General features: G+C 33.1%; 1 protein-coding gene across 2 annotated transcripts in view; it reads left to right on the plus strand.

Moving 5' to 3' along the window:
- The first annotated feature begins 5,810 nt into the window (after window positions 1-5,810).
- LOC148624828 (kinesin-like protein KIF28) overlaps window positions 5,811-22,618 on the plus strand; it is a 43,315-nt gene continuing 26,507 nt past the window's right edge. For both annotated transcript variants that reach the window (XM_088567762.1, XM_088567763.1), the window contains exons 1-8: window positions 5,811-6,092; window positions 8,074-8,269; window positions 9,205-9,420; window positions 14,641-14,758; window positions 15,716-15,827; window positions 18,742-18,849; window positions 20,204-20,337; window positions 21,947-22,017. In XM_088567762.1, the coding sequence (XP_088423888.1) occupies window positions 6,052-6,092; window positions 8,074-8,269; window positions 9,205-9,420; window positions 14,641-14,758; window positions 15,716-15,827; window positions 18,742-18,849; window positions 20,204-20,337; window positions 21,947-22,017 (996 nt within the window). In that variant the 5' untranslated portion in view covers window positions 5,811-6,051. The remainder of the gene's footprint in view (window positions 6,093-8,073; window positions 8,270-9,204; window positions 9,421-14,640; window positions 14,759-15,715; window positions 15,828-18,741; window positions 18,850-20,203; window positions 20,338-21,946; window positions 22,018-22,618) is intronic.

Here is a 22,618-nt window from a genome sequence, read left to right on the forward strand (position 1 = left end):
CTGTAACTGTCTTTATAATGCAGAATTAACAACAACAATAAAAAAAAATAAAAACACAAAGTTAACAACAATGACATCAATACTCATTGGAACATTATCTTTTCAAGTTCCATCTTCAACCCCTTTTTAATTTGACAATGCAATAAGAAATGTTTGGGTACAGATCCATTGTAGAATTAACTTCTTAACTACAAAAAAATATATGTCTGTTGAATTTCATGTAATGATCATTCTTATTGCCCCGTGCAGGTCCGGTGTCAAAAGAATAGGCCTGCAGCAGCGCTAAGCTTGTCGTACAAGGCGACTAAATAGTGCTCAGAAACCTAGCCGGGGTCTAGGCTCTCTGCCCACAGAGCAACTGGGTCGTGTGCCCCAGGTGGTGGAATGGGGGTACCCCTGGCGTGTCACGTGCTGGGGTTGTCAGAAAATAATACGGAAAACCTGACCGCAAACCATAGTGGTGCATCGTGTTCGGAAAGATGCCACGTTCCTCGCATGTTAAAGAACCCTGCTGTGGTATTCGATAGGAGTAGGAACCTTTGCGCTCTGCCACAGGAGGCTAAATTGCCCGATCCTACCCATCCCTCCCTTTTTCTAGTGGCAATCAAAATTTGTCGACCCTATTCTCCTTGTGTCCCATCCCATTTTTCATTTCATCACCATTTCATCACCATTTTGTCATCCATTTCATTTTCATCACCTGAATATAGCTGAAATATTGCTGCTCGGGCGTTAAACCATAACAATCAATCAATCATAATGATCCTATTGATATGAATCGACGTTGCACATATTAGTTACATCAAACGCAAAACTGACTAGTATTGAACTGGTACCTTATATTTCCCTGAACCAGTTTAGCTCTTCACGAGAGGGTAATAGACGAAAAATTAACACCCTTTGAGACAGGTGATGGCACGAGACCGCAATTAATTTTCAAGTGCATTTCAATATACACATTTGAGCGGATTAAAAAAATTCCACCGGCGCAAACTGAATAAAACTTCTCTGGCCTAAAGATATGTACAAACAGGATTTTATATATAAATTGTAGAAAATTTTACCTTCATTTTCTGAAATTAATACACATAATTCGGAGATGAGGTGAACATGACAAATGAACTGAGTTAAAAGTCCTAAATTTTAACCTTCTTCCACTGAACCAAATCACAACTTTTAGTCAGAATTGATTAATGAAAAAAATCCCATGTAATTTTGACCTATTTTCTACCAATTAGAAGTAAAACTTCAGCAAATAAATTTCCAGTAAAAATATGAAAAAATGTGGAAGGTACCTACTACCAAAGTTGGAACTATATTCGAGGGGAATTAATTGTGTTCTCGTATCTGATAGAGCACTGCAGAATATTACCCTCGTATTGAACGAAACAAAATTCAGCAAATTGACATGAAGTATGATAATTTTATATATCTGCAACTTCACACTAACCCCCCCTAAAAATGGCCATTCTGCTATTTAGAACATTCCTAGCGCACCCTTTACTAATCGAAACTCGCATAAAAGAAACATTTTACGATTCTGTGGTAAATTCAAGGAGGTGATATAATATATCTTATGTCGAAATCCTACTACAGCTATGTTAGAGTTTGGCTGGCAAGTTATTTTTTTACGTGTAACATCCTACCAGGGTAGTCGATGCTTTACAACACCTTCACCTGGAAATTGTTATACTATGTGATCTATAGACATTAAGATTGTTCTTAGTTCTGGCCTATTAATCGTGTAGTTTACACAAAAGTCATGTTCTGACAATATAGCTGTTATTAAATTGAGAAAATATTTAAACTGTTGATTGCGAGTCATAAAAAGATCTTTGTAATTTTGCACAACATTTATACCAGAGCTATAATTAATGCAATTATAGTGATTCATAGTTGGCTAAAATGTGTGTTTTCATTGCGTAACAATATACATGTACATAAATTTTCGACCCCAATTAATCAGTAAATCTTAGACGGATGTGTGTAATGCTTATCAGTATTACTAACCCGTACTAAACACGGGACGAAACTAATATGATACAAACGACCAAACAAACAATCAGAATGAAAGACGAAATTTATATAAAAATCAAAGTACTCATCATGTACTGAATCAATTTATATGGATCTTATGAATTTTTACGCCTCAAATTATCGTCAAATTGCATTTTGATTACGAAGGCTATTACATTAAACACACGCCAATTTCATAATGCATTGTAGCAGTGCGCCAGTTCGCGTAATATTCATGTTCGGTTAGGTGAACACCAAGATGAATGAACACAAAACTATCCGGAATAAATGCATAATTGAACTACAAACTACTAGTTGGCCTTTTCCGGTTTCTAATTATATCAAGTCGAATTTCAATTTATCGACCTCCAGGTCGAAACTGTCTGTCAAATCATTCAAACTTAAGCCGCCACAATCAATGAAATATATCATGTCCTCAGATACATGTCCCTCTCAACTAGCTACATTCCCCAGTAGATAAGCTTTATAGCTCAAGTGTTACAAGTTATCGCATAGACAGCTGTGTGTCATTTAAAATGCTTAGTTTCTTGGGCATCTAGTTCCAGACACACGTACATTAACATAAACGCCAAAATCTTAGAATACAATGCCGACAATTATGTATGGTTCAGACAACTCGAGCCATGCACTTTTAAGGCCCATGAGCACCTGTAGCTCTATTATTTTACACACAGCCAAAATAGCCCAATAGAAGGATAATTACAAATATCAATATCACCAGACCAGACTGACACCATTCCCGATAAATGCATTATCGAAATTCCCATGCCATCATCTAAGCAAAATTTTAGTTTTATTTTTCATCTCCGGTTTCCGATGTCACGGGGCGGTAACCGTAATAAATTAAAAAAAAAAAAGACACGATACAGTGAGTGATGGTTTCGGGGGTTATGCTACTCTTTTGTAAAATGAGTGGCAAATGATAGCATGGAACCCCTTTCTTTATATAAGTTTCTTGATCGGATCCACTGCCCCTTTTTAAAATATATTTGGATCCGCCAGGGCCTACGTGAATTATTAAAAGACAGTTTCAGCTTTCCGATTATTTATAGCTTAGCAGGGTGTTCATTTCTATCTATGTTATGCGTCTAAAAATAAATCGACAACTTGCATACTGGTTGCATAGGAATAAACAGGTACTGATAAGAGATTGGAGGTCAACTATTTTGAATTGGATCGTTGTTGATACAAATGTACATTCCTAATTAATCAGAATATTAAGTTCGCAGTAAAAGTTATTGAGTTTGTTTATTGGCGTAATTAACATAGAATTAAGCTTTCCGATTATTTATAGCTTAGCAGGGTGTTCATTTCTATCTATGTTATGCGTCTAAAAATAAATCGACAACTTGCATACTGGTTGCATAGGAATAAACAGGTACTGATAAGAGATTGGAGGTCAACTATTTTGAATTGGATCGTTGTTGATACAAATGTACATTCCTAATTAATCAGAATATTAAGTTCGCAGTAAAAGTTATTGAGTTTGTTTATTGGCGTAATTAACATAGAATTAAATTTGATATAATTCAATTCAATAGTTTATTAAAGTATCACCACATACATTCATATAAAACATGATAACAATAAGAGATAAAACAGAAATTAAAATGCATGAGCCATTCTAAAAAGAATTATGATAGACTATTGAGAACATAGTAATATATACATCTTAAATACATTTAAAAAAGGTACAATTTATAAAAAGTATCATAGATTAATGACATAAAATATTATTTCTTCTCAGTAAAATACTATGGCAGGTTATGGCAACTAAGCTACATACATTTTCATTGTTGAATAAAAATATAAATTTATCATCATCAGACAATGACAAAAAAAATTCATTATAACTTCTAAAAATAGTGACTGTCTTAGATCATCATACAATGGACATGTTAATAATACATGGCTTTCATCCTCTATATCACTACAACTGAGACATAATCTTTCGTTTAATGCTAACTTTTCATAACGACCAGATTCAATCTTTGAAGGTGCTACACCAAATCTAAATTTTGCAAATGCACTACAAAAACGTAAAGGTATATTTTGCAGCAAATGTTGTTCAGTAAAATATGAAAATTTAAACAATTTATATGTTCTTCATTTATCACCTTGGCCATATTGACTCATTCTGTTACATCTGTCAGTTTTATATTTATCAAACATTTTTTCCTCTAATTGATATATGGTACTCTCATGAAGTACATTTACGCCTCCGACATCATTAAGAACCGAGTTTGGACCAGGTGGATTGGTAAGGTGAACGCATAATTCTACTCCTACAACGTAAGAGGTTGGAATTCTGTTCTTCCACGTTAGGATGGCACAAAATCAGAAAATAGCTTGCCAGACAACTTCTAGCATTGCTGGATTAGCGGAATCCTAGTACACCCACTGGTTTAAATTGTTTACAGTTTGGGATGAAAACAAAATCAGTATAAATTTAGTAATACGTTTGCCAATGCAAGCTGACATAATTATGACAACAGGCAATCAGGGTGTGACTTGCTCCCATTATCATAGGTGTAGCCCGATAGCACAATGTTGTGACATAAATATATAATAATTTAAGTTTTTGTTGTTTTTTTTTCATATCGTTTTTAAATTCTTGTATTCTATATGCATTACCTATATTTTGATTCACGTCTGCTGTTTGTCTAACTGCTGATTGTGTCATTTTTTGGCATTTTCCTCTAAGGGACAGGAGGAAAAATCTTCCGTTGATACTTGTTCTTCAAATGGTGAACAGAAATACTCCTAGTCCAGACTAGCATTTTTATTCAGTACGAAATAGCTTCGGCTAAATTCACTAATACGGAACACGTAATGTTGGAAATGATATACATCATGTGCCTGCTCGAACACATTTCCATTACAACTATTTTCTTCCATCAACAATTCGTTCATGGAATTAGCGTCCTAACAATACCTGACATTCTTCATTAAATCTGTTAAAAAAATAATTGAAAAAAATATATTATCGAAAATATTTTTACTTCAGCAATAGATTTGGTCAGATTCTTCACGCTAGGTTATGAACTAAAAGTAGTGGCCCATAAGACCATTTATATCAAGAGAATTGAGTTAATGTCCCTTTACGCTTATGTGGACAAACTTCTGAATACTTCTTAATTAATTGTCCTCAATATTTATCTTAAGACATGTAAAGACCCCAACATTCCGGTATAATTTAAATTAACTGTTTGGTAACCCATTATTGTCCAACCTAGAAGATTCTAACAATTTCTTGATCACGCACGTTTTTATTGTCAAGTCAAATAGATAGCTTAATCGTATTCATTCATTTATAGATATTACATGCACTTGTGTAACTTTATTATGTGACCTCTGATCTTTTGTTTTATCATTTTTTAAAACATTTTCTATGAACACCATCTCTGATATATTTGGGAAAGGAATTATAAAAGTGCTGCGCCACTTGTTTTCTTCAAATCGTATTTTTTTCTTTGATTTCGTTTTCAAATAAAATACTATTTTCATTACAATAAGGGCGATTAGAAAATGTGACGATTTGACGATACTCCGACAAGAGTAATCGCTCTTTTATTTACAGGTTACTATATATATGGCTGTTGAATTCTCACCCCGTTTAAAAAGTTAAATACAATAAAATAAAAGATAAAAAAACTTATCCATGATTACAAAAGCCTGTCTTCTGTACTTATCCTTATTTTACGCAACAGTTATGTAATATATACTTTTATAACTGGTATTGAGTATGCCGGTTCATTTTAATAATCAGCGGGAGGGAACGGAACAGCCAAAACATCATTGACATATTTTTCACTGAACTATCACGAAAACGTATGATTCCTCTTTTGCAGTGAAATCTGCCTAGAAATAGACGTTGACAGGAATATTGCGCTCAAAATAATTGAAGTTCTGAAACAAAACTTGGATTTATTCCTTGAATATATTAAACAGGACAATTTAAAGGAGTGAAAATACTTTGATTTTCTTGGATTTTCTTGAAACAGAACCTACATAATGGCAGAGAACGTTAGAGTTGCTGTGAGAGTTAGACCATTCATATCCTTTATTATATTAACATGATCTCAAAACTAGTTGTAAAGTATGGTTTTCTTATTTATTTTAGACAAATTTTAAATTACATGTGATGTACATTGTTCAACTGTTTAAAGCTGTATGTAGCCGAATCCCTTTTTTTTTGTTTTGACCACCATCAAAAAATATCCCCAGCGCCGAATCCCAAAAGTGATTACATATGGCTTAGACCAGATAATCATGATCCACATGACTATCGCTGAGGCATACCTTTATGCCTCACCAAAGAAGAGAGGCGACCAAGCAAAGTAAAATTAGCCTCCCTAGATGGCATATTTATTTGGAATACATTTGGCCAGGGATTATGTACATGTATATAAATTTACCTCAGTATTCATCTGACAGTGTACATGTATGTTGAAAGTTGCACTGTACATGTAACATGAGAGTAGACTAGAATTTGTATTTTGAAACTTTACACTAGTGTTTTACATGTATATGCACTTACATGTACCAACAGATCAACTTTGATTTTTAGCACTATTCTTTATTTTTTTAACATGTATTTCAAACTTTTCCCATCCCGTAAGTTATTGCATAACTTCATAGCGGCTCTTGTTTACATGTATTGTAAATGCCTCAGGGTTCTCTTTTTGCATGGTGTGCGCCACATATTCAAATTTGCATCACACATTGCAAATCAGCAATGTATTTCCCAATTTCTCTTTCTTATTAATCACCTATAACCTGCATATCAATATGATTGGCATGCATGTTTATTCTAATGGTAATACAATGTTTTGATCAGTATTTTCCGGGGATGGTTAAGGTGTCAGGGAGGGAAATGTGTGTATAAATAAATCTTGAATCGGTCAAATTCGTGATTATCATCGTCAGCAAAATTGATAAGATTCAAATAAGCTGAATGATTTCTACTGGTTATTTTAATGAATAAAATTTGATAACTTTTCAAATTTATACTACAATGTTGGCATTTATCTGACACAGAAAAGCAATTCAATTGCTTTACTTGTTTTGAAAGGGTGATGGATGGACTCCCAAAAGCTCTAAAATATTGTTTAATGACTCAGATTTGGATGAAAACCATGTTTGACTAAGTTTTTGTGGTCAAGTATAAAGAACTTGTTTAGTGGTATCAACAAAATGAACACACCTACCAGGGATTTTAATTTCTCTAGAGCTGTGAACCTATGGTCAAGCCTAGGGAAGAGAAAACTTTACCTAAGTACAATTGACTTAAACAGTACAGACAGAAAAAAATTACCATTGTTGATTATTAATGTCTGTGTTGTAGCGAGGATCTATATTTAACTCCTTGGTTGCAGCTTGTTTTATTAAATATGTCTCATTCAACCTTATCACACTTTCTTTGGCAATTTATTTTCTGTGTGAAAGGACACGCATCACAATGAAAATTTTTCCAACCAGAGAGTGAGCCATGTGTTCATTTTGATCCATGGAGATCCCTATGCCTTATTTGTTATCCTAAGATGGGTAAAACAAAATGTATATTGATAACTTATATATAAATGTACATACATGCAAATGTACGATTGTTGCATATAAGTCTAAAGGATTGAACAATAATACTGATAAAGATGTTACATTATACCGGTACATGTAAGAAAACATATGTACATGTACATATATATTCAATTCTTTATAATATACATACATGTACCTGCAAAGCTTGGTATTCATCGTTTTGTGTCATACAATAAACAAGTACATGTTTCTCTTTAATAAACTTTATTTGAAGGTTTTAGCGGAATCCAAGTCTATAAATCATGTATGGTCCATTAAAGAACAAATACAAATGTACATATATGTACAGGTGAAGAAAAGGTTATTGTACATATAAAACTCTTGTAGTGGTAACATACAATGTACATACACATGCAAGAAGAAATGGTACAGTGTACAATTTGAAAGTTGTACATGTTGTGAATAAAGCATAAAATTAATATTCCTTAACCATTCCTACAATGAAAGAGAAAAGAACAGAAAGGCCAAACTGGTCATCAACATGAATGGGAAACAGACTGAAATCAAGGATCCAGAGAATTTGAATAATGAACCAAAAAAGTTCAGTTTTGACTTCTCTTACTGGTCACATGATGGATTTAGGGAACGGGATGATGGCTATCTGGAACCAGAATCTTCTAAATATGCTGATCAGGTGAGACAAGAATTTCAAAAAAATATGTGCCATAGAAATTAATTTCCTTTAGCATTTAAGTACCACTCAAGCTAAGAATCATGCAAAATGTGATTCATGGGTAAAAAGCCGACATATTTTTATTTTTGATATTTTGTTTGAATTGCCATAGTAAGCAGAAATTAACCTTCAGTTTTTCATATAACCCATGTTCATAAGAGATAAACATTATATAGAATACACTATAAATTTCAAAATAAAGGGAGATAACTCTGTAAATGACACTCAAATACAATAGAATCTATTGGATTTTCAATTTTGATTATCTCCTAAGAGCAGGCAGATTTGAATGAATAATTACACATTTCATAGACTATCAAAGGTGATGCAATCAAAACATTGGTCATGATTGTTTATTGTAAAACCCTAATTGGCATGGGAAAGGTAATAAAGTTGTCAATTATGGGGTCATGGGAACATCAGAGGCTTTTTTACCGATATTTTTTTTTTGGGGGGTGGGGGGAGCGAAATATCAAGTGACGAATCGTGCACGAGAAACATTTGCCACTTTCGAAAAATCATTCGTCAATGGCGAAAATGGCGAGCGCTAGCTAAATCACTGATAGTATAGACCCATAAAACAACTTAATTACAAAAATAAAAATATGTAGCATTTTTTTGAATGTATCACATTTTTCAGATTTTGCATGATTCTTACAAAGACAGCTACTTAAATACAGGCCTGGACAATTAAACAGTTATGAAATATTTGGTCCAATAATCAACTGTAACTGAAAATAAAGTAATCACCTATTAATCAACTGTAACTGAAAATAAAGTAATCACCTATTACACTGTATGATGAAGAAATAACTTTAATTTCTCTTGTTGTCTGTGGTACACTTATTTGTACATATACTTGTATCTTTAAAATCTTGGCTTTACTATTTTTGCAGCAAACAGTGTTCAACGATTTGGGAAGAGGAGTAATAGACAATGCATGGAAAGGATACAACTGTTCATTATTTGCATATGGACAGACAGGCAGTGGAAAATCTTACTCTGTGGTTGGTTATGGCAACAATAAAGGAATAGTGCCCCTCTTTTGTGATGAGCTGTTTTCTGGAATTGAAGAGAAGAGAGCAAATGCTGGTGAAAATGAAGAATATCAGGTGGGTTGTACATGTATCTCTCTTTTTAGGCTCAGCTTAAATATGTATGCCCTCTAAACAGGTGCATCTTCTTCAAAACTGTATGATGTACACTATATTTTGATGAAACTTTACAATATGACTGTTGGTATCAAGGAAGGTAGTTATTGTAGAATGCTTCCAAGAAAGATAATGCTGTAATGGTTTTTCTTATTAGTACATTGCTAACTGCACAATGATTTGTTCAAAAGCATGTTTGCATTAAATGCCAATGCATAAAAGAAACTTTTTCCTGCTGGAAAATATTCTAACTAATCACCTTGCATGTGTTGTACATGTAGATTTGTACATATAAAGCAATTACCAGCTTCATGTACACGCACTTGTGTAAGCCATTCTACAAATTTCAACTTTTCAAGTAAACTTCATATGAAAACTAGGCATTTATGATAATTGTAACAGTAAATTATGGCAGATGTAGTATATTCAGTTTGAGAGCTTTTGTCCATAAAGAATCTTGAAGAATATGTGGAAAATTTTCAGGAAACAAAATTGTGTAATATAGTATTTGGAAATTCCAGAATGTGGCTGATTAAAAGAATCATCTGTCATATAGTAAAAATGTTCTCACTAGGCAGAAATGGAGGAGCTCTGTACCCCACCCTGAAGACCAGTGTCCATAAGCAACATCTGTCCCTCTTCATACATGTACTAGCTTTCAGAATGCCCTGATGAAATTTTGATAAAAAGTGTAAAATATACAATTAGCATTGCAAATAATTATTTTCAATTCCCTTGTATATTAAGTATATGAAAGCAATTTGACAAATCTGAAGGTATGCAATACATTAAGCACATTGGACTTTAATGTTGGCTGCACTTGTAACCTTCTTTCTCAGTTCCTAGCTGAATACCATAATGTCCAATCTACATGTCTACATGTACACATGTACCTGTACATGTATATTTAAAGAATGAGAATTGTACAGTACAGTATTGTTTGTGAAAGCTTTTGCAGTTATGTTTTTTTTAAAATAGATCCACATGTTAATGTATGTGTAGTAGTAAAATGAATTAACTGCTGAAATAATATTCATTGTTGATAGAACATTCATTAAATGGTTAAATTTACAATAAAATAAGTAATTATTGTTAGTCTGTAGTATTATACAGCAAATACATTGATGTTAATGGACTTCTTTCTCAACTGCAGATCAAACTGAATATTCTATGACTCTCATGAATAATTTAAATCTTGTCTTAGGCAAGAACAATAATATGTCATTTTTCTGCTACCCTATATGTACAGTATTATTTGTACCTACCCTAGTTTTGTGTGCCTACCGTTAACATTGTATGGTAATTTTGGTTCAAGCACTGTTAAACTCTAGATTGTTACCCCATTAACCCAATGTAATATGTTCTTAAAAAATAAAAAAGAATTTCCCTACCTACATGTACCTACCCACCCTATTTTTTCTTGCTGGTAGCTGGTAACAAGACCATTTCTTTTTGCCTTAGGGATACATTGTAGTAATAAAGTTTTGTATTGGTTTACTGTAACTTCTAATGTAAATATTTATTTATTGTATAAAGTTACCTTTTGTCATGACTTGGTTAATTAATTTTACATTTTTTTTTCATTGTATGAACATGTAAACCTTTAAATCTTTTCTGCCTACATAATTTCTCCAAGCAGTTATTTATGAAATGGTACTAATTTTCGACTTTCTAAAATGATACATTTTAATAGTACTTTTAAAAGTTAATGATTAAAAGGCTTTTATTTTTACGATAATGAAATGAACATGAATGCTTATGGAAAATTTTTTTTTCAGATTTTGTTAAAAATATAAAAAGAAGAAACAAAAATGTTTTCACCTGTCAAAGTACGCCATTAAGTACATTTTAAGTTGATTTCAGAACAAGGCATAAATCTGTATTACCATTGTTCTATTATTGTTCTAGCTATTGTTAATTGAAAAGATAGGAGCACAAGGGAGAGCACTGAACACATAAAGTGTTAACCATGTACTCACTACTGCAGACACTCAGATTTATGAAATTGTTTAATAAATCTACATGTAGTATATATATTTTTTGTGAGGGCACTTAAAGAAGTCTTTTGCAATGTTAGCTGACATTTTTCATCCAGGTGGGGTTATTGACTCTTTGACATATTCACCATATCAATTCTTGTTATTGTTTCATATAGAGATGGCTTAGTTAACACTGTTTATATCACAATATTATTACAGTATTTTGAATTTATGAAGAGTCACTCAGAGGGGGTAAAGAGGTGTGCATACATGTATGTGAGGTTTTGGTCTATTTCCAACTAGTGTGGACATAGAATAATACATAACATTGTGTACCAATTTGTTATTCAGCAACATGTTTTTGTTCACGTAATACATATTCCACTTTTAAGGTTTGAATTAAATGGTAATTGTTAAACAAAAACTGCTTCCATCCTAAACATGTTCCGTCTATAAAAGTGTTATCTGAAAGTGTTAAACTCCATTTAGAAAGGTAAGAAATGAGATACTCAGCCTAGAAAGAATTTGTTAAAATATGAACTAAAGTACAAAAGCAAACCACCTTTGTTTGGTGGATACAGCGTAAACAAACTAAGGAAAGAATCACGATCACCCATTGTAAATCATGTGACTGATAAAATAACAATAAATTACTCTCTTATTTTAATAAAAATACTTTATACAAGGCTGATCTCATGTAGACATGGTTTAAAGAGTTATAATCAGTATGACATTACGATTAAAATTATATGATCACACATGAATATTGTGATTAAAAACCAATCAGCATAACTGGTGTTTTAAATTTATATTACTGATACATGTTATACCAACTTAATCTTTTTAATAATGTAGGCTAGACTTGGACCTCCATGCATCAAAAATATTTAGATCAACATTGACCCAGAAAATTGACAGGTAGATTTTGGGAACAATCAAATGCCTTAGTCGGTACTTCCTTGTTTTAAATTGATAAAGAAGTGACTGGAGGATATGATTTAAATGTCTTTGTTCCCTTAAATTTTGCCCCGTTCAGGTCCGTGTGTCAAAAGAATAGGCCCGTAGCAGTGCTAAACTTGTCGTAAAAGACAATTATATAGTGCTCAGAACCCTGGCCGGGGGCTAGGGCGCTCTGCCCACAGAGCAACTGTGTTGTGTGCCCCAGGTGGTGGAATGGGTACCCCTGGCATGAAACATGCTGAGGTTGTCCGGTTATAATATGAAAAACCTGACTGCAAACCATAATGGTGCACCGTGTTGGGAAAGATGCCACGTTCCTCGCATGTTAAAGAACCCTTCTGTGGTATTCTTTCAGAGTAGGAACCATTGGTCTCTGCCACAGGAGGCTAAATTGTTGACCCTACCTACCTCTCCCTATTTCCAGTGGCAATCAAAATTCGTCCACCCCATTATCCTTGTGTCCCATCCCATTTTTCATTTCATCATCATTTCATGCTAATTTTATCATCCATTTCATGTTCATCGTCTGAATATATCTGAAATATTGCTGCTCAGGTGTGAAACCCCAACAATCAGTCAATCAATCCTTTAAATGTTTGTAAAATACACTTTATATTGCATGTATGTATCTACAAAGGATTGGTTTAATTACTTTTATACTACCATCATCAATTTAAGATTTACATAAATGTAACTTTATACATGTAATAAAAAAACATACATGTATATATGTATATGATTTTGTTCCACAACATCCTATGCCATAAAAGGAAGAATGGGATTTAATTTTCTCTTTGATTCTCTTTGAAATTAACCCACAAGGTTCCAATCAAATGGGAAAGTTGTGATGGATTTTGGAGGATATGACTAGAAAGGAGGCACTTCAGTTCTGGTCATATCGTTATCCTGTGTCAAATGATCCCAATCAAAATTCAAAGCTTAATCAAGATTGAATGGTGTGTCACCAGTTGTTCGGGTTTGGTCTCTGTATTCGTATCAGGCTGTGCACTGCAAATCATTTTATTTTATTGAGATAAAATGTACAAATGATTACATGTATGATTGGCTTTATATATAACACATTTTAAAATGCATCTTTTTGACCATAAAAAGGTAAGAATCTTGGACAAGTTCCAAATAAAATACATGTATGAATCTTTGATAAGAAAGTGTAAATTTTCTTCTTAGTTGACATTATGGACAGCCTATTGACAAATGTCCATAAAGGCTTCTTATGTGATCAAGTGGTCATTGAAAAGTCTTTAGATGTTTACTATAGACAGTTTGTTGTAAAGATTTGAAATGACTTTATACTCTGAATTGAAAATTGTAGTTTTAGAAATTTAAACATGGTAATTTCCACTTAAATATTTACCTTGGCCTTAAAGAAATTGAATTATTAATTAATGTGGAAATATTACATGATTGACATTGAAATTAACAGTCTAACTTTTACTGAGAAAATCAGGTCATGATAATCAAGTGCCTGCCAATACAATAAACCATGTATGTACAAGATCTTACTGGGAAAATAGGGGTACAAAATGTATATAGGGTTTCATTTGACTATTATAGAAGGGTGGGGTGCCTTGCCACCTTTCTGTCCTATTGCCTTTTATGTAGACTCTCACATTACAATACATGAAAGGAGTTACAAGAAGTGTATATGAGTGGAATACTCAAGGAATACAAACTTGCACACAAAAATGTTCCCACCTGCCCACTACTACTGCCTACTACAGAGCTGCTGTGGGAAACGCTAGTATAAAGAGCAAATGCTCACCATTTCAATAAACCATATATGTACATCATACTTTTTTACAGGATTCACTACATAAATATATATGAAAAGGCCATAAAATTTTGTTATGCTTGACAAAAATCTAAATAGCCTTGCAGAAATTCTTAGTCTAGTTAAAATGACAGTATAACAAAAGAGTTGTATGGAGCGGCCATGGATGAATGTAGTTTGATTCCATTCAAAATGTTCACTGAAATTAAAAAAATATGCACATACTGGGTACATAATGTTATGTAAGTGCAAATGTTATGCTGACATATGCTTATTTATTTGTATAAGAAAAAAACTATGTTCTGATTTAGTTTCAGTCAGACAAAATACAAGAATAATTTGCGAAGGCATCAGATAAAAAATGTTGGAAAAAACTTGTATTAAGAAGAATTGTAAATATTGAAATGGTTATAACAATGCTTGTAAGTTATACCTGTTTGATATTTTTAGGTGTCCTTGAGTATGTTAGAGATCTACAATGAACAAGTTCGTGACCTTTTGAACCCAAAGACTATGGGTGTAAAGGGAGGTTTAAAGGTCAGACAAGATCCGAAGAAAGGATTTTATGGTAATTTCATTATGATGATATTCATGTAGTTTACTGATAGTAAAAAAAATAGAGTATTATTAAGTACAATACATGTATATACACATGTAATAAATATGATTATATTTAGCACATTATACAATGTACATTGTGTGTGAACATGTACATGTATGTGTAAAAAGGGCCTTTTTTAATTAAAAATAACCCTTTAATATACAGGGTTTTTGAAAAGAGAAAAAATTAAGAAAACTGTCATTTTTCAAGTTTCTCTTAACTTGAAATGTCGTTTGCTTTTGTGTTGAGTATAAAGTAATATAAAGGTGTACATATATACTTAAATTTGTAATGTAGAGTACATTTGTACATTTGTACTTGAGTTCTGGGATATAGAGTACATTTGTACTTGTGTTCTGGGTTGTTAAGTACATTTGTACTTGAGTTCTGGGATGTAGAGTACATTTGTAACTGTAGTACTTGTCATTCAGGAGAAGGGCATACATATTAAACTTCTTCATGAGTTTAATATTACAATAGCCATGACAGCATCATTTTTATATGACTGCAAAAAGATTGCAGTCCTATATTGGTATGATACTGTCATCATCTGTGTACATAGTCACTTTGTTTTTGTGCAATAACTTTAGTTTTGGTTTACCAATTGTAATGGAATTTTGATATGATTTTTCTAACCACTGAATGAAGCTTCCTATTGAATTTGAAGTTTGTAGCCCCTACAGTTTAAGAATGAGGGATCAAAATAGGTGAAAAATGGATGTTATACTAGCCCATATGTATTGTTGGTTTTTCTTCTGATTTGGGTTATTCTTTTTTTATTGTGTTCCTTATTCAGTTCTGGTAAACAATTGTACAAATAAAAAAACAGATATGGGGTCTTTTTAATGTACTGTTTATGGCTTTTTTTAAGTCATACAGAGTACATTTGTATATGATATTTTATATAGATGAATTAACTTTCAGTTGAACAGATGACATCAAAACAAGTCAACAACTACAATGAGATAGACCAAAAGATTAATGAAGGAACGAGAAACAGAACTGTGGCATCTACTAATATGAATGCCACCAGCAGGTAAAAGCAGAACTGTGGCATCTACTAACATGAATGCCACCAGCAGGTAAAAACAGAACTGTGGCTTCTAATAATATGAATGCTCCTAGCAGGTAATAACAGAACTGTGGCTTCTAATAACATGAATGCCACCAGCAGTAAAACAGAACTGTGGCTCCTGATAACATGAATGCCACCAGCAGTAAAAAAAAAAAAAAACAGAACTATGGTTCTAATAACATGAATGCTCCCAGGAGGTAAGGTTTCACTAACCACTTCTAACGTTTCCATTACTTTACATGTTAAAAAAGTAATTTTCAAAGTTTCACTGTGAATTCCCAGGACAAATGACATTTTAAAGTTGCATACCATTGCAAAGCTGGGAAAATAAGGCTTTCAAAATCATTATGCTAATGGTAAGATGATCGTAGAAATTCTTCACAAAATTTACTTAAATAAATAATACTGAAAATCCACATTTTGACCTTTTCTGCCAACTGACAGCATGGAGGCAAATTACTCACACATGTAAACAATATTCATACACTTTTGTAGTAAATTACTTATATGGTTTTAAAGTACACATTCTTAGCTTTATTTTGAATACTTTTGATTAGAATACACACAAATAATGCACTTAAAATGCATAGGTCTAGGTTCAGTGTGTTTTTGGTACTACATTGGGGGGTGGCAATTTGACCCGGAAGTGGTTAGTGAGAACTAAAAACAGAACTCTGGCTTCTAATAACATGAATGCCACCAGCAGTTAAAAAAAGCTGAACTGTGGCTCTAATAACATGAATGCTCCTAGCAGGTAAAAACAAAACTGTGGCTTCTGATAACATGGATGCCACCAGCAGTTAGAAACATTACTGTGGCTTCTAATAACATGAATTCTACCATCAGTTAAAACATAACTGTGGCTTCTGATGACATGAATGCCACCAGCAGTTTAAAACAGAATTGTTACCTTCCTAATAACATGAATACCATGTGATTAGCTGGTAAAACAGAACTGTGGCTTCTAATAACATGAATGCCACCAGCAGTAAAAAATCAGAACTGTGGCTCTAATAACATGAATGCTCCTAGCAGGTAAAATCAAAACTGTGGCTTCTGATAACATTGATGCCACCAGCAGTTAAAAACATTACTTTGGCTTCTAGTAACATGAATGCTACCATCAGTTAAAACAGAACTGTGGCTTCTGATGACATGAATGCTCCCAGGAGGTAAAAACAAAACTGTGGCTTCTAATAACATGAATGCCACCAGCAGTAAAACAGAACTGTGGCTTCTAATAACATGAACGCTCCTAGCAGGTAAAAACAGAACAGTCTCTAATAACATGAATGCCACCTGCAGTAAAACAGAACTGTGGCTTCTAATAACATGAATGCTCCTAGCAGGTAAAAACAGAACTGTGTCTCTAATAACATGAATGCCACCAGCAGTAAAAACACAGAACTGTGGCTCTAATAACATGAATGCTTCTAGCAGGTAAAACAGAACTGGCTTCTAAAAACACGAATGCTCCCAGCAGGTTGACCGTGGCTTCTAATAACTTGAATTCTCCCAGCAAGTAAAAACAAAACTGTGGCTCTAATAACATGAATGCACCCAGCAGGTAAAACAGAACTGTGGCTCTAATAACATGAATGCCACCAGCAGGTAAAACAGAACTGTGGCTTCTAATAACATGAATGCTCCCAGCAGGTAAAAACAAAACTGTGGCTCCTGATAACAAGAATGCCACCAGCAGTTAAAACAGAACTGTGGCTTCTAATAACATGAATGGTCCTAGCAGGTAAAAACAGAACTGTGGCTCTAATAACATGAATGCCACCAGCAATAAAAAAACAGAACTGTAGCTCTAATAACATGAATGCTCCTAGCAGGTAAAACAGAACTGGCTTCTAAAAACATGAATGCTCCCAGCAGATCGACTGTGGCTTCTAATGACTTGAATGCTCCCAGCAGGTAAAAACAAAACTGTGGCTCTAATTTCATGACTGCCACCAGCAGGTAAAAACAGATCTGTGGATTCTAATAACATGAATGCTCCCAGCAGGTAAAAACAAAACTGTGGCTCCTGATAACAAGAATGCAACCAGCAGTTAAAACAGAACTGTGGCTTCTAATAACATGAATGGTCCTAGCAGGTAAAAACAGAACTGTGGCTCTAATAACATGAATGCCACCAGCAATAAAAAAACAGAACTGTGGCTCTAATAACATGAATGCTCCTAGCAGGTAAAACAGAACTGGCTTCTAAAAACATGAATGCTCCCAGCAGATCGACTGTGGCTTCTAATGACTTGAATGCTCCCAGCAGGTAAAAACAAAACTGTGGCTCTAATTTCATGACTGCCACCAGCAGGTAAAAACAGATCTGTGGCTTCTATTAACATGAATGCTCCCAGCAGGTAAAAACAAAACTGTGACTTCTGATAACAAGAATGCCATCAGCAGTTAAAACAGAACTGTGGCTTCTAATAACATGAATGCTACCATCAGATGAAACGGAACTGTGGCTTCTGATGACATGAATGCCACCAGCAGTTCAAAACAGAATTGTGACCTTTCTAATAACATGAATGCCATGTGATTAGCCAGTAAAAACAGAACTGTGGCTTCTACTAACATGAATGTCACAAACATATAAATACAGAAATGAGCTTCTTTTAATGTGAAAGCCAAATGCAGATAAAACAGAACAATGGCTTCTATTAGTGAATGTTGTGTGCAGCTAAAATACAACTGTGACTTTTTCTAATGTGAATACCTTATGCAGTTAAAAACAGGTAACATAATTATGGTGTTTTCTAACATATTTCACAAGCATATAAAATATTTAGACAAATTTATATATACTAAATGTATTACATGTGTATGTAAACTGTCATAATTTATTTTTCTGGTTTTTTTTTTTCAGTCGAGCTCATACCATAATTGGTATCTTGTTCTCACAGAAGTCTCCCAATGATGCTGGAGAGAGTATGACACGTACATCTATAGTCAATTTGGTAGATCTTGCTGGAAGGTATGGGATATTCATATATACATTAAAATTTATAATATAACCGAAAAAAATCTGTGACCTTGTAAAGAAAGATGGAATATTTATCAGCAACTCCTTGTTTTCCCATAGTTCAGACTGCTTGTTATTATCAAACAGGCTTGTGCTGTGATAATAAAAATCTTAACAACTGTGATGTGGCTAATTAAAGAATAATGACAGTTTTGAATGTCTTGACAGAGCATCTCATCTCACCCTATCAGTCTTGATTTCAAAACTGCCATTATTCTGTATATAAAAGCAACTTTATAACTATTGGTGAAGGTATATATTTAGGTCAGTATGATATTACAAGTGTTTTAAGTTATCTGGGTTCAGTTTCATAAAACATCTCTAAATATTGAGATTTGTGTCAGATTTTTAACATTTTCTTTAAATTTCAAATTTTAAGCCTGCTGGTGAATAAAAAATTTACACATGACAGGTGGTCTTTATTTATAGGTTAATTTTACTCAGAATACACTGCATAAGAATATTATAATCATATTCATTTAAGACAGGTAATTGCTGAATACATGTGATTGCTATGACAGATTTGTCTTTAAGAATTATAATGATTAGGAAGATGGAATTGTAACGACTATATATAACAGAAATTATTACAGTTTCTAAGAAGAGTCCATAAAAATGTTAATTTACTAATTTAAAATAGAATGTTTTAAAGCTTGTCAGGACAAAAAATTAGTGGCCACAAAGCCAATAGATACATACACAGCCAAATGTGCCACATATGATAATCATATGGTGCTCGATTCATATGATAATCATATGGTAATCATATGACAATCATATGATATTGAACATATGATAGTCATATGATTATCATATGATTCTCATATGATAATCATGTGATAATCATATGTGTACCAAAACATGATAATCATATGATGCAAACCATATGATTCCCATGTGTGACACATTTGCCTGTGTAGTTACATACATGTATTGTCTTTGCATGTGTTTTTGATCGGCATGCGCAATTGATAACGAAGAAAAAACATGCATGTACAGCTTGTGTTGAATTACTTTGGCTAATTTGCGTACGTTTGAAAACACGTTGGTTGGAGGTCCATGTAGTGTGAATAAAAAAAAAACAACCATATGCACTAATATTCATCAACCTATGCAGAGACTATAAAAAAACTTTAAGCAGTTGCAGTCTAACAGAAAAAAAAATTGATATTCAAATTTATGAAATTTACAATTTACTATATCTAATGTTAGGTGATTGAAAATGCATACAACCACCATACATTTGTGAAGAAAATGGCTTCTCAGTTTGAATTTTCCATCTTTATGCTATGTTTTTAATTTACAGTGAGCGAGCAGACTCTACTGGTGCAACTGGGGACAGGTTGAAGGAAGGTTCAGCTATCAATCAGTCCCTTAGTACCCTGGGAAATGTCATTAAAGCTCTAGCTGACCAATCACAGGGCAAGAAAAAAATTGTTGGTTAGTAGTGGGTGTAGCTTCACATACAAAAATAAGGTAGAAAATATATGTTGAAAAGTTTTACTTTATTTTAGACGACTTCCAAGGAGATATTTTCCTTGTCCCTGTGCTTTGTAATCAGGTATTTATATCAATTAGAAACTTTCCTTTTATCCTATTTAGAAAATTTATGTATAATATGTAATAATTATCTTCAGTTATAGTGCTTATTTATATATTTAACAGAAATTGTTACTCAGCTTATGTAAGGTCTTTCAAAGTTAATTTGTTGGTTCATAGACTGTTTGTCATGAGAAAAAATAAGTGAAGGAGGCATTTCGTTTTACTTTTATTGCCTCTGATATCTGATAAGTTTGCTTTTTACATTGTTCATAGCCAGTCAAAGTGATGATGGGGATGGTATTTAGGTTTTGATTTCACTGATGTTGTAAATAACATGAGCAATGAAGCACTAGAAACCTGGAAGTTGTCTGTGAACCAAGAAATTACATTTAATTGACCTGATGTACCCAATGTCCTTTGTTGCATTCATTGAAAGTTGAAAAATATGCCATAACCTGTAATTGTATGCTTATGCAATATAACACATGTTAAATACAGAACTGATGGAATGTGACTATTACTGGTACACTTGAATTTAAAACTATTAACAATTAAAAAAAAAAAGATTGAAAAATCAGCATTGTCACAAACTTTGTTGAAAATTGAGAAATTCCAACAAAACTGTAGCCCATGTGTTTAATTGTTAACTTAATGTTTAAATTCATTTAAATGTTAGCTTTTGATTCTGCTTTCAAATGTCTGACAATTATTTAGATACTGTGAAAGTTCTCAAACACATTGGGGATCTTGATTACTGGTAAAAAATACCCACCATCTCTTCTGACAGTGTAATATCAAAATTCATTATCACCTTTTCTGACAGTGTAATATCAAAATTTATCATCACCTCTTCTGACAGTGTAATATCATCATTTATCATACAATATCTTGGTTCCCCTGCACTCAACCATCTCTTACAGATGTGCCCTTTCCCCATTAATGATCAGTTAAATAACATCAAGAAGGACACTTTTTCAATAGTTTTTTTTGCAATGAAATTGTTAAAAATTAATTGTTTTTGCTACTAATGAAGTGGTAGAAAAAAGCCTCTCACCATCCCTCAAGCACTTACTCACACACTTGTTGGTTTTAACAAAAATTGGCCTGAGAACCATGAAATGAACTTTGAACAGACTTTAAAATTCAATGAAATGTACTGTAAATGCAAATGAATAATTTGGGGAACAGATATTGCCGTCAATATGTTCATTTGTGACTGGAAAAGACAACATTGTTAGGATCAGTGCAAAGACTGTTATGAAATTAAATGTACCAAGTACATGTATTTTGAATAACATAGGTTTTTGACATACATGTTTCAGATTTTATTTTTACTTGCTTGATTCTTACTGAATCAAGTTTTTAAATGCAATTGTCTGAGACCACAAAAATCATGATTGAAGTAACTTCCACAGTATGAACACTTCAATTATACAAGCTTATATATGAATATTTTAATTTTTTTTTTTTTAGATGTGACATGCTTTGTATAACTTTGCTTTTACAGTGCCTTATAGAGATTCAGTTCTAACCAAGCTTTTACAGAATGCTCTTGGTGGCAATAGTAAAACTATTATGGTAAGATTTGAATATTTAGTTGAAATCTTTCTAAACAAAACATTCAATGTATTGGAAGCCTGCATTTACCAAACCTTGCTTGACCACAATTATCTTACCCAGGAATCTCAGTCTAGTGGAAGTTATTGTTTTTTTGTTTTTATGTTTTTGGTTTAATGTTTTTATGTTCATTGTTATTGGTTTAATGTTTTTTCTATTGATTAGGTAGATTTTCATCTTTTATGAATAGTTTCGCTTCATTTATTTTCAGGCTTTTCATAGCTTGCTTTATGGTATAGGTTTTGCCCATCATTGAAGACCGTGTGGTGGCCTGAAGTTTAATTATTCGTTGATTGGCTTTTGGTGGATGACTGTCTCACTGGCAATCATACCACTTCTCCAATTTTAATGAACTCTGTTACTTTTTCATCTCAGTTTCAATACATTAGTAGACTGAACAAATCTATCCTTCCCTGAGAGGTTTTGTCTATACAAGTGTCTTGGTAAAGTTATTATTTTCTGACTTTAACATTATTAAGCTTTTATATAGAAAACATCCTGTCTTGACTGGCCCTTTAAGTTGTCCTCTTCTAAGAAATCAAGCTCATTTTCTGTATGATGA

This window comes from Perna viridis, chromosome 2, assembly GCF_037379345.1.
Source record: "Perna viridis isolate PV_CMFRI_1.1 ecotype Kerala chromosome 2, ASM3737934v1, whole genome shotgun sequence".
NCBI classification, from domain to species: domain Eukaryota; kingdom Metazoa; phylum Mollusca; class Bivalvia; order Mytilida; family Mytilidae; genus Perna; species Perna viridis.